The sequence below is a fragment of the Microcaecilia unicolor genome, chromosome 5, assembly GCF_901765095.1.
Source record: "Microcaecilia unicolor chromosome 5, aMicUni1.1, whole genome shotgun sequence".
NCBI classification, from domain to species: domain Eukaryota; kingdom Metazoa; phylum Chordata; class Amphibia; order Gymnophiona; family Siphonopidae; genus Microcaecilia; species Microcaecilia unicolor.
The window spans coordinates 56,395,014-56,408,458 of record NC_044035.1 but is presented as its reverse complement, the minus strand read 5'-3'; the positions used below and the strand labels follow the sequence as shown (position 1 = coordinate 56,408,458).

The window sequence follows — 13,445 nt, the reverse complement described above, 5'->3', positions numbered from 1 at the left end:
AACGCTACTCATACATAGTGCCCACCCATATTAGCTCTGGGCCCACCCAAAATGTCAAGTCTGGCTACGCCACTGCTTTACACAAGATTTCATCTTAACAGATTAGTTTTTCAAATACATCTTAAGTTCCTTCCTAAGGTGATATTGGATTTTCACCTTAACCAGTCAATTGTTCTGCCAACATTTTCCCCAAAACTTCATAGCCATCCTGGTGAAAGCACACTTCATGCTCTGGATGCAAGAGAGACTTGGCCTTCAGTCAGGAGCAGATAAAGCCCATAGACAGTCCACCAAGCTTTTTGTTTCTTTTGACCCTAATAGGACGGCAGCAGCTATTGGTAAACGTATTTTATCCAACTGTCTAGTGGATTTCAACTTCTTCACTTATGCCCAGAGTGGGCTGACTTCTCTTGCTTGCTGAAAGTCACATTGATCTTAGGAAACTGGAAGAATGGGCATCCAAATGACAGGTGTAACTTAATGTGGACAAGTGCAAAGTGATGCACCTTGGGAAGAATAATTCAAATCTAGTTACTTGATGGTAGGATGTACCTTGGGAGTCAGCACCAAGAAAAAGATCTAGGTGTCATTGAGGGGCATAATCGAACAGCGCCGGCCATCTTCGGAGCCGGCTCCGCAAAGGGGCGGAGCCAACCGTATTTTCGAAAAAGATGGCTGGCCATCTTTTCTTTCGATAATACGGTTGGGGCCGGCTAAATCTCAACATTAAGGTCAAATGTTGAGATTGCCAGGTTTAGAGATGGCTGGCTTTGGTTTTCGGCTATAATGGAAATGGGGCCCGGCCATCTCAAACCCGGTGAAATGCAAGCCCTTTGGTCATGGGAGGCGCCAGCATTTGTAGTGCATTGGTCCCCCTCACATGCCAGGATACCAACCGGGCACCCTAGGGGGCACTGCAGTGGACTTCACAAATTGCTCCCAGGTGCATACCTCCCCTACCTTGGGTGCTGAGCCCCCCAAATCCCCCCCAAAACCCACTCCCCACAACTCTATACCACTACCATAGCCCTTAGGGATCAAGGGGGGCATCTACATGTGGGTACAGTGGGTTTGGGGGGGTTTGGGAGGGCTCAACATTTACCACCACAGGTGTAACAGGTAGGGGGGATAGGCCTGGGTCCACCTGCCTGAAGTGCACTGCACCCACTAAAAACTGCTCCAGGGACTTGCATACTGTTGTCAGGGAGCTGGGTTTGACATTTGAGGCTGGTATACAGGCTGGCAAAACATTATTTTGTTTTTATTTTTTTTGGTGGGAGGGGGTTGGTGACCACTGGGAGAGTAAGGGGAGGTCATCCCCGATTCCCTACGATGGTCATCTGGTCAATTGGGGCACTTTTTTGAAACTTGGTCCTAAAAATAAATGGACCAAGTGCAGCCGGCGAAATGCTCCTCAGAGCCGGCCATCTTTTTTCCATTATTGGGCGAAGCCGGCCATCTCGTAACCACGCCCCCATTCTGCCTTCTGTACCCTGCCTTGAAGTTTGCCTGGCTCCGCGACAGAAAGCAGTTGGCTCCGGCCAAAATCGGCTTTCGATTATACCAATTTGGCAGGGTTCAGGAGATCGCTGGCCATCTCCCGATTTGTGTTGGAAGATGGCCGGCGATCTCTTTCGAAAATAAGCTGGATTGTCAACAATATGCTGAAATCTTCTGCCCAGGTGTGGTGGCGGCCAAAAAAACAAACAGGATGCTAGGAATTATTAGGAAAAGGTTGGCAAATAAGACCAAGAATACTATAATGCCTCTGTATTGCTCCAAGGTGGAACCTCACCTTGAATATTGCGTTTAATTCTGGTCTCCGTATCTGAAAAAAAGATATAGTGGTATTAGAAAAGATTCACAGTGTTACAAGAAATTCTACCCACTTCTCCAGCAATTAATATGTTGGAAGAAATGAGTTATTTTGGGGAAAATAGCTCGAGAGCAACTCGCTACTGTTTATAATTTAAGAGCAAGCGCTGTATTTATAAGTTTTAGGATATTAATTTCTCCACCAATCACCAAAGGTGATAATTGCAATAAATTAAATAAATTAAATATATATATATATATATATTCAGAACACAAAGAGACCATATTTATAGCTTCAAAAAGACTGATTTAATATACAATTGCACACGAGAGGTAGGTATTAAGAGGAATCTTTACAGGTAATCTGTGCATAAAAATAGAACAAAGTAGCAGGTAGATCAAAAGTTATGTTACTTACAAGTCCTTGTTACACAGTATGAACAGCATTAGGTAAGCACATGTTTTAGGAGCAAGGCATCAGCGGACCCCAAAGAGAGCAGCAGTTTCCAAGAGAGGCAGGTCCCAAGAGGAGGCAGGTCCCAAGAGGAGCAGGTTCCAAGAGGAGGCAGGTTCCAAGAGCGGCAGGTCCCAAGAGCGGCAGGTCCCAAGAGAGCGAGCTGGGCTGTTTCCAGGCCTTTTATAATGTTAGCAGAGAAGCATGGTGTGTGCATGTCTTGGATATTTTGCAAGGCATTATGGTTAATGTAGTCTCATGTCTGCACACGACCCCTGAGTTGGTCCCATGTCTTATGACATCACGAGACTTACAGTCTGGAGTTTGCTGGCAAATGTCTTTTGATGTCCTGTTCAGTCTCTGGGGCAGATACACATTACAAGTCCTTCCTTTCTGCACATGTCTGGAAGCTGATGGGAGGGGCAGGTATACCTTTGACAAGCAAATGTCCTGTTTATGCTTCCTCTGAGTATTCAGGTGTCCACCTTAGTCCATCTTTTGTTAGGTGGGAGGGCAGAGGAATAGAGTCAATTTAAAACTTTAAAGCAGTCTTAAGTCTTTTGTTTGAGGAATGAGAAAAAACAAGGTGAGGTCCCTGCCACTGCAGCAGTACTTTTGTCTTGTAAATATTCCCCAAAGGGAGAGGGGAGAGGGCTTTTGGAATGAAAGCCAGTTCTGCTGCATTGTATTTTTAAGAGCTGCACAAATATATTGGTGTATATATATAATCCACCAAATATGCTACATATTTCAGTAATAAACTGATACCATTACAACAGAAGAGTGACAAAATGATAAAGGGGATGGAACTTCTTCCATATAAGGAAAGGCTAAAGAGGTTAGGGCTCTTCAGCTTGGAAAAAAGAGACAGCCGAGGGGAAGATATGATTGAGGTCTACAAAATCCTGAGTGGTGTAGAGCAAGTAGAAGTCAATCGATTCAGTACTCTTTCAGAAAGTACAAAGACTAGGAGTTACATTGAAATACTTTTAAAACAAAGAGGAGGAAATATTTTTTCACTCAATGATTAGTTAAGCTCTGGAACTAGTTGCTGGAGGATGTGGTAAAAGCAGTTAGCATATCATGGTCCAACCATTACAAACTAAACCTGTGCCTACAGTGGCAGAGGAAGGGTTCACAACGAACACAAGAACACACATCCTACAGCACGAGAGGTCAAGTAGACACGGAAACATTCTGGCAAATGATATACAACAACGAATGGTCAACACAAACAGACTCCATTTACTACCTCAAAGAATGGGATAAAAGATGCAAAAGCATACTAGATGAAATAGCACCCTTACGAACTAGAACCTCATGCAAGCACAAATCGATACCATGGTTCAATGATGAACTGAAAAAGCTAAAAACACACACCAGGAAACTCGAACGAGCATGGAGAAAAACAAAAAATGAACATACACTTAACACATGGAAACAAATGCAAAGAAAATACAAATACGCAATAAGACAGACAAAAGATCATTCTATACAACTAAAATAGGGACAGATTACAAAGACACAAAGAAACTATACCAACTGGTGAACAAGCTCCTAGACACCAACATGGTCACTACAACGAATACAGACACCCCAACTGCAGACGAACTTGCTAAGTATTTCAACGAAAAAATTCTAAACCTACGCAACACGCTACCTCAGAACGCCACCGACATCGAAAACTTCCTTAACGAGCTGGACCCAACCACTGGAGAATACCCGGTTGACCGGACCTGGTTAAATTTCACCCCCCTTATCGTTGAAACAGTTACCCAGGTGATCAGCAGGTTCTCCAACATACACTGTAAGCTAGACATCTGCCCCAGCTACCTAATGAAATCCGCCCCTAACCGCTTCATAGGAGACCTCATATCCCACCTAAATTACATGCTTCAGCAAGGTCTCTTCCCTAAGGAAAATGGCAAAATTCTACTCACCCCGATACCAAAAGATACCAAGAAAAAAGCAAATGAAATCACTAACTACCGTCCAGTAGCATCGATCCTGATGGCAGTCAAACTGATGGAAAGCATGGTAACCAAACAGCTTACAAACTATATAAACAAATACTCAATACTTCACGAATCACAGGCAGGGTTTTCCCCCTCCACAGTACTGAGACAGTACTAATCACACTCCTAGCCAAATTCAAACAGGAAATAGCAATAGGCAAAAACATCCTTCTACTCCAATTCAATATGTCCAGTGCATTCGACATGGTAAACCATAACATAATAATAAGATAACTAGACAAGTTCTGGATTGGTGGAAACATACTTAGCTGGGTCAAGGGCTTCCTAACCACAAGAACATACCAAGTAAAATCAAATTCAAGCATATCACCACCGTGGAAAGCAGACTGTGAAGTACCACAAGGATCACCACTATCACCGATACTCTTCAATCTAATGATGACCCCACTAGCCAAGTCCTTATCCAACCAAGGCCTTAACCCTTCCATATATGCAGATGATGTCCTAATACACATTCCGTACAACACCAATCTGACAGAAATCACCAACGAAATCAATCTCAGCTTGAACATCATGGATTCATGGGCAAATGCATTTCAACTAAAACTCAATAAAGAAAAAACTCACTGTCTCATCCTCTCATCCCAATACAGCACGGACAACTCCACAAGCATCAACACTCCAGACTACACCCTCCCTATATCAGACAGTCTGAAAATTCTTGGAGTTACAATAGACCGCAACTTAACACTAGAAAGCCAAGCGGCATCCACAACAAAGAAAATGTTCCACTCAATGTGGAAACTTAAACGCCTGAAACAATTCTTCCCGAGGGAAACATTCCGCAGCCTGATACAATCAATGGTACTAAGCAGTGGTGTGCTGGTAAATTTTTAACAACAGGCTCTCTCCCCATCCACCTCTGCACCCCCCCATCCACCTCTGCGCCCCCCCCCCCCCCACACACACAAATTGCAGAGCTGGCTATTCCCAGGGAGAGAGTTAGCTGGTAAAATATTAACAACAGGCTCTCTCTGCGGGCATAGCCTGCCCTGCTCACAATGAGCTCCTTTTATTACTGACCAGACAGAGATAAGAGTTTTCAGTTTTGGCACAGTATAAGTTATCACAAGAAAAAAATATAAGAAAACCAATATGGGCTGCATTAGGGGCTTATATAGCCCATTTATGTATAAACAAAAGAAATCTGCATGAAACAAAATATTTATTTTGACTAATAAAACCACTTCCCCCTGAAACATGTTCAAAACAGAATAATCCATTTGTGTAAAAAGGTAAACTTCTACAAAACAGATGAACATCTAATTCCATGTGTGCCCCAATGAAAGGAGAGTTTAATTCTACTTCCATTTAATTTCAATATTCCATCAACTTTATAACACCAGGCTTCCCATGGTAGATTACAACAACAACAACAGTTAAGACGAACCCAGGCATCAGGAAACGGGATATCCTCACTGAAATTTAGCCATTCGTGCCCATTTTGCCATTGCCCTTTCTCTCCCATCCAGAGTAGTGTCCTTTGTTATTATTATTAAGCTATCTTGCCCCCCCCCCCCCGTCCTTCCTTTTTACATTTTATGTTTTTTTTTTGTCAATTTAAATAAATAAATATTAGATTGCGCCGCGGGGCCTTTACCTGACTGGCTGGAACTTAAGTGATCGTTCTTCTGCCAACGAGGAGGACTGGATGACGATAGCTGGTGGCCGGCAGGGGTGTGATCGTGTGGAGGACTGTCTGTGCACTAGCAGTGCAGGAAGCAGAAGGGAAGGCGGCAAGGCGGCAAGGCTCTACGTGCGGTCGCGGGCAGAGCCAGAGGAGCCAAACACCTGCTGCAGGAGCCATTACACAAGCGAAGGGCGCACTCACTGGTGTGCAGGGTGCCGCAGGGGGAGGAAGGCATCGTGAAGTAGCAGACGGGCGGGACTCGACTGGAGAGGCGGAGAGAGAGTGAGAGGAGGCGCTGGGAGGAGCCACTAGTAGGAAGGGAGCATTGGCGAGGTGGAGAGAGAACAAGACTGCAAGAGGACTGCAGAAGATATTGGTTTGCACCCGGGCGGTCCGCCCCCCCTGCCCTCGGTACGCCACTGGAACCAGCACAAGGAGGCAGGGCCAGCCTGCCACCAATATCAGGTGACAGCTGGTGTGTGCGGGCATGTGATGCGTGCCTCCAGCCAGAGGAAAAAAAAAAACTTTGTCCCGTCCCTGCTGACAGCTGAGCTGAACAACCGGCTCGCAAAATTGTTCACAAATTAACAACCGGCTCTGCAAATCCGGTGCGAGCCGGCTCCAGCACACCACTGGTACTAAGTCTCGTAGACTACTGCAATGGAATTTATGCAGGATGCAAAGAACAAACCTTAAAGAAACTCCAGACCGCTCAAAACACGGCAGCTAGGGTTATATTCGTAAAAATGCGATTTGAAAGCGCAAAACCCCTTTTGAAAAACTACACTGGCTCCCAATCAAAGAACGCATCGCCTTCAAAATCTGCACCCTGGTCCACAAAATTATCTATGGTGAAGCCCTGGGATACATGACAGACTTCATCGACCTACCAACTAGAAACACATCAGAATCAACAAGATCATATCTAAATCTGCACTACCCAAGCTGCAAAGGACTTAAATACAAATCAACTTATGCATCCAGTTTTTCCTACATAAGCACACAACTGTGGAACGCACTACCAAAAGCCTTGAAAATGACGTACGACCACCTAAACTTCCGGAAATCACAAAAAACTAACCTGTTCAAAAAGGCATACCCCACCGATTCAACTTAAATGCTCGATCCCTACAACACAACAAAACTAAAGCACGTAATGGACAAAACTCAACTCTTCTGATACACGTCTCCCTAATTTATTTTTGTTACATTTGTACCCTGCACTTTCCCACTCATGGCAGGCTCAATGTGGCTTACATGGGGCAATGGAGGGTTAAGTGACTTGCCCAGAATCACAAGGAGCTGCCTGTGCCTGAAGTGGGAATTGAACTCAGTTCCTTGGGACCAAAGTCCACCACCCTAACCACTAGGCCACTCCGCCACATGACCACATGAACTTTATCTTACCACAACACCACTTTGTATTTGTTCTCACCGGAATCTGCAAACGCCTCTCCTGTACTACGTAAGCCACATTGAGCCTACAAATAGGTGGGAAAATGTGGGATACAAATGTAACAAATAAATAATAAAAAATAAAAATAAATATCTGGGTTCAAAAAAGGTTTGGACAAGTTCCTGGAGGAAAAGTCCATAGTCTGCTACTGAGATAGACATGAGGGAAGCCACTGCTTGCCCTGGGATTGGTAGAATGGAATGTTGCTACTATTTGGGTTTCTGCCAGGTAATTGTGAGCTGGATTGGCAACTGTTGGAAACAGGATACTGGGCTAGATGGACCACTGGTCTGACCCAGTATGGCTATTCTTATGTTCTTACTGTCTATTTCCTCTTTTTTTTTTTTTTAGACAGCCTGGTAGCTAGGGATTCCCATGTGTAATTAGATGCTGTCCTGCTTATCTTTGGAGAAAGCAAAGTTACTCACCTGTAGCAGATGTCCTGGGGTTATATTCTATCAGCTATTTCATTAGCTATGTGACCTTAGCACTGTGGGTGGGAAGGTATGTGCATGTGTAGTGGATGTTACCAAACAATTCTGAAGTAAAAGAATGCTGGGGATTGTCTCTACATTGGGGATCCATTGGTGACGTCACCCATAGGTGAGAATATGTGTCATTCTGTCCTTGAGGAACACTTGCTATAGGTGAGCAACTTTGCTTTCCCACACTAAGTGTGCATTACAGGTTAATGCCCTTTAGTAAAAGTGCCCCTGAGACTAAGCCCTCTGGGGACAGGTTGATAACTAGCTACTATTGAAAAAGATGTGAGCTAATTGCAGGTTGCCTATGTGTAGAAGTCAAGTAGGTGCCTGTCTTACTACAATAGAGGTAACTATGCATCTTTATAAAATAGCCTTTTAGAACCTGCAGAAATCATGGCTAAAATACAATCATATACATTTATACCTGGTTAGGAGCAGGTGTAGATGAACACAGGTATAAAGTACATGGATTGGTGCATATTTTATAAACTTCATGAACTTCATGACTCTGTTAATGTTCCTTCCAAGGTATGCCCCCATCATACTTACATGCAGGTGGGCTTCTCGTCACTATACACAAGTTTACATGTGTAACCTGTGGGGTAATTTTATGTGGCCTTTTACACATGTAAAACAGGGTTTAAGGTACTATGCTATTTCTGGTGGAATTTAGAACATTTTTCTTTATATTTCTCTTTGTTTACATAGATATCATACGTAGTGACATCTCTTTGGACAAACAAAAAGGTTGCAACATTGCGCAGCACCCAGGCACTATGCTGGAACTACAAAGGGAAAAGGCAGCTCAGATGCACTTAGTTCTTTTAAAGGAGCAGTTCTCAAACACCTATAGCAACTTGACATTAACAGGTAAGACTTCATATTCTACTGAAGAAGAGTACTGAGATAAGTAACAAAGTGGCGCAAGTCTTATCAACTGAATGTACTTTTAAATTACTGTACATGAACCAATTTAATGAACAATTTAGGTCAGTGTTCTTCATCATAAGGCCTGAGAGTCAGCTGCAGCCCCACTGACCTCAAGTGTGGGTCCCCTTCTTCTCCCAGTACACATTCTTCCCCCTCCTTAGCCAGGGGCTTGCTGTCAGCACTGACTCCAGAACAGCTGCTCTGTTTTCCTTCAGGACTGCACAGCTCTCAGTGAGTTTGAGCCACACTGTGTGCAAATTCCTATGTTACTCTCAAAAAAACTATGTGAACAGTAAAGGAGTTTGGACACCACGTAGCTCAAATTCAGTGAGAGGCATATGATGCTGGAAGGGAAAAGAAAAGTAGATTTGGGGGAAAGATGAGGGAGATTGAAAATGTGGGGAGGGGGGGGGGGAATGAAAATGACTTGGAGTAGTTTGGGACAAGTGGGGGGGGGGGGAGGCAAGTGAAGGCTCAGACTGGTAATAATAGTGTTACAACAATGTATATAATTGAAGAAAAGAGTCTTGGGTGGAGAGTGTGTTGGGGAGAAGAGATGAAGTGAGGGAGAGAGAGTGTGTGGAGGGTAAGATTTTATTTTAGTTACATGTGTTGCTTTGAATATGCCTTTAGCAGCTGGATTGGCTGTAAATTTGGAGAGGGCCCTGCTTTACCCCATATCCAGGATGCTGTCTACCAGCTGCTTTATCCATTGATGGTCCTAACTCTTACACTTGAAAAATGGTGAAAATCAGTCTGTTGTACATATCTTAGTCTTCTTTTTTTTTTTCCATCCAGAAATGTGGTTATCAGTGGCATAGCTAGGACTGAGTGGGCTCCTGGTGGAAAAGTTTTAATGGGCCCCCTATAACACCATCTCTTCCAAGGTAGTGGGGACAGGAATGTGGGCAGAGAACAGAAAACCCCTTTAGAGCTCCAGTAAACGAGCCCTTCAAAAGGAAAACACACTTCACACCTATATAGAATGCCTGATTTGTAGTAATAGAAATAGACTCAAATATAAGATATGCACATTTCCAGGGCCGCTGAGAGACTGGGCCGGGCCCGGGACAAGGCCGCCCCTGCCCCCCCCCGAGGTCACTACGCCCCCCCAAGGTCACTGCGCCCCCCCCCGAGGTCACTGCCTCTCCCCCTCCACCCCCTCCCCTCTGTCCAAATTCCAAGGCCCCCCTCCCTCCCTCCTTTCCTCCGTCCGAATTCCAAGGCCCCCCTCCCTCCGTCCGAATTCCAAGGCCTCCCTCCATCCAAATTCCAAGGCCTCCCTCCCTCCCAGGGCCCGCCCGCTTTCCCTCCCTCTGAATTTCAAAGGCTATCTCCTACCTCGTCCTCGTCGGGGTTGGTTACGGCGACAGCTGCCTGCACGAAGTGAAAAGTGTGCAGGCTCGCGCACACGTTTTTCACTGCATGCAGGCAGCTGTCGCCGTAACCAACCCCGACGAGGACGAGGTAGGAGATAGCCTTTGAAATTCGGAGGGAGGGACGGCGGGCGGGGCCCGGGCCCTGGGAGGGAGGGACCGTCTGTCCATACCACCCACGGAGTCGGCGCGGCGCCGGGCCCTCCTGGAGGTCCAGGCCCGGGGAATTTTGTCCCCCCTGTCCCCCCCCTCTCGGCGGCCCTGCACATTTCTGAAAGCTGATATATTACAATTAATAAATTCAGAGAAAAAATACATTTTTCTATCTTTGTTGTCTGAGCATTGCTTTGGTCCCAGTGTCTCTTTTCTGTTTTCTTTTTTATTTCTTAACTCTTTTTCCAGGGTCTACTATCCAGCATTGCTTCTCTGTGTCCCTGTCTCTATGCTCTCTCCATGCCCAGCATCGATTCTCTGTGTTTGTGTCACTGTCCCTCCCCATGTTCAGCTTCTCCCCTCTCCCTTCCTTTCATCCTGCAGTCCTACCCAGGACTGGCATTTCTTCCTATCTCTCTTTTCTGTCACTCTTGTCCCCTACTCCCCACCTCAAAGCCAGTATCTATCCCTCTAGCACCTTGACTGCTGCCCCCCATGGTCTGGCATCTCTAACTCCATCTTTCGATTGGTCCAGCATCTCTCTCCCTCCTTATGGGTCCTACGTCTCTCTCTGCTGCTCCCCCTCCCTTCCCCTGTGGGTTTGGCATCTCCTTCTGTTTCCCCTGACAGTCCTCCAGAATCCCAGCGGGTGACCAGCAGAGGCAGCAATGTGAACAAACTGCCTGTGTCCAGTCCTGCCAGGGCCTTTCCTCTGTCGCAGTTGCCTACAGGAATTGACATCACAGGAGGTGGGACGCGACAAAGGAAGGACTTTGGCAGGGCCAGGCAGCCTGTTGACATCGTTTCCTCTGCCGGTTAACCACTGAGATTTTGGAGGTGCAATAGTGACTGGGGGAGAAGGAGTGACTGGGGTTTTAGGTAATTTGAATAGGGAGAACATAAGAATAGCCATACTGGGTCAGTTTATCTCAATAGCAGACTATGAACTTTTCTTCTAGGAACTTGTCCAAACTTCTTTTAAGCCCAGATACATTAACCGATAATTCCTCTGGCAGTGAGTTCCAAAGCTTAATTAGTCACTGAGTGAAAACATATTTCCTCCTGTTTGTTTTAAAAATAGTACTACATAACTTCCTTGAGTGTCCCCTCACCTACATCTTTTTCTTGGGAGCTAACTCCTAGGGTGGAACCTAGCATAAATAACTATGATTTGGATTATTCTTCCCAATTTGGTATAGAGAGATATGGGAGAGACTAGAGGCCTGCAACGGGAGCCAGGATTAGCACAGGCCCTTTTAGAATGGCATGAAACATGTTGATGTTCCTTGGAGCAAAGCAAGTATTTGAAAAGATAATTCCTTAAAGTACTCATAGTAACATAGTAACATAGTAGATGACGGCAGGAAAAGACCTGCATGGTCCATCCAGTCTGCCCAACAAGATAAACTCATATGTGCTACTTTTTGTGTATACCTTACCTTGATTTGTATCTGTCATTTTCAGGGCACAGACCGTATAAGTCTGCCCAGCACTATCCCTGCCTCCCAACCACCGGCTCTGGGACAGACCGTATAAGTCTGCCCAGCAATATCCTCACCTCCCAACCACCAGCCCCACCTCCCACCACCGGATCATTAGAAAACATGAAAAACAGAAGTCATATTGGAGTCGTGAGAGAAAGGGAGAGAGCAGACTCTCAAGGACCTACTTTTACAGATAAGTTCTTACCTCCAGTCTGTCTTCCAAAATCGCCCCCAACAGTTCAGTTCCAATGAAATAAATCACTCCAGTACCATAGGTAAAAGTATAATTTAATGGGTGAAGCTAAAAGGGATAAGTTAAACTGTGGAGTGGAAGAGTAGCTTAATGTTTAGTACAATGGGCTGAGAATCCAGGGAGCTGGATTCAGTTCCCACAGTGGCTCCTTGTGACTCTGGGCAAATCATCTAGCCCTCTATTGCTCAGGTGCAAAACTTAGATTGTGAGCCCACTAGGAGCAGAGAAAGCCTGCATATAATAAATGTAAACTACTTTGGTTGTGTCACAAAAAGGCAATATATCAGATCTATGACCCTTTATTTCACAGATATACAAAGAGACAAAAATAAAACACCAAATTAGTGGTGAAACTCTACTCAAAAATTATTCTTAATTCTACTCTTCTGAGCATTTCCTCACACCTAAGCTCCTTCAGACAGGATGATCAGTAGCCTATATCCTTTCTCCAACACTGGAATGATTCTCAGGCAGATTCTCTCCTCTCAGGATCTGTGAACAATTCTGTACTCATTCATTTTTGAGTTCCCTGAACCTAGGGAGAACACCTATGTGGTATTTTCTACACAAAAAGGTTGAAATTTCCTTGGTACTCCAAATCTGAGCACATGTCCTATCCATAGGCGTAGTTTGACTGTTTCATTTGGGGGGGGGGGGGGGGGCAAAGGAAGGGGTGGGGCATATTAGCATATTCATTTGCATATATGTATATGCAAATTATGCTAATATGGAGGAAGGAAGGGAGCAAGAGCTGGCTTTTTTGGGAATAACCAGTGTTCGTTTGCCAATGGATAGCCACTGAATCAGAGAGGCAGCGGGTTTGGCGACAGGCAGTGGTGTGCTGGCAAATGTTTAACAACAGGCTCTCCCCCCAGTCCCCCTCTGCGCCCCCCCCAAATTGCAGAGCTGGCTATAGCCGGGGAGAGAGCCTGGGGGGGGGGGGGGGTATAAATAAGTAAATATAAACTTTTAATGTTGAGCACCTGATTCTCAAAGTGAACATATTGCAAACACTATAATGAAAATAAAATGATTTTTTTTCTACCTTTGTTGTCTGGTGACTGTTTTTCTGATCATGCTGGTGCAGTATCTGATTCTGCTGCTATCTGTCCTCTTAACTCCGTTTCCAGGGCTTCCTTTCCATTTATTTCTTTCTTCCTTTCTTCTTCATTTCTGGTCCTCAGCTTCTGCCTATTTTCTTCATCCATGTGCAGTTTTTCTCCTCTCTTCCTTTTCCCTCATCTCATCTCCTTCCTCACTCTTTCCTCCCCTCCATCTATGTCCAGCATTTCTTTTCTCTCCCCTGCCCTCCATCCACCCAGTCCAACAGTGACCCTCCTCTTCCCTGTCCCCATACCCAGTGGCCCTCCTTT

At 45.1% G+C, this 13,445-nt stretch overlaps 1 protein-coding gene across 2 annotated transcripts in view; it reads left to right on the top strand.

The window, feature by feature from the left end:
- The window catches only part of LOC115470043 (inactive heparanase-2-like), a 590,764-nt gene that overhangs the window by 122,842 nt on the left and 454,477 nt on the right, over nt 1-13,445 (top strand). For both annotated transcript variants that reach the window (XM_030202917.1, XM_030202918.1), the window contains exon 3: nt 8,585-8,746. In XM_030202917.1, the coding sequence (XP_030058777.1) occupies nt 8,585-8,746 (162 nt within the window). The remainder of the gene's footprint in view (nt 1-8,584; nt 8,747-13,445) is intronic.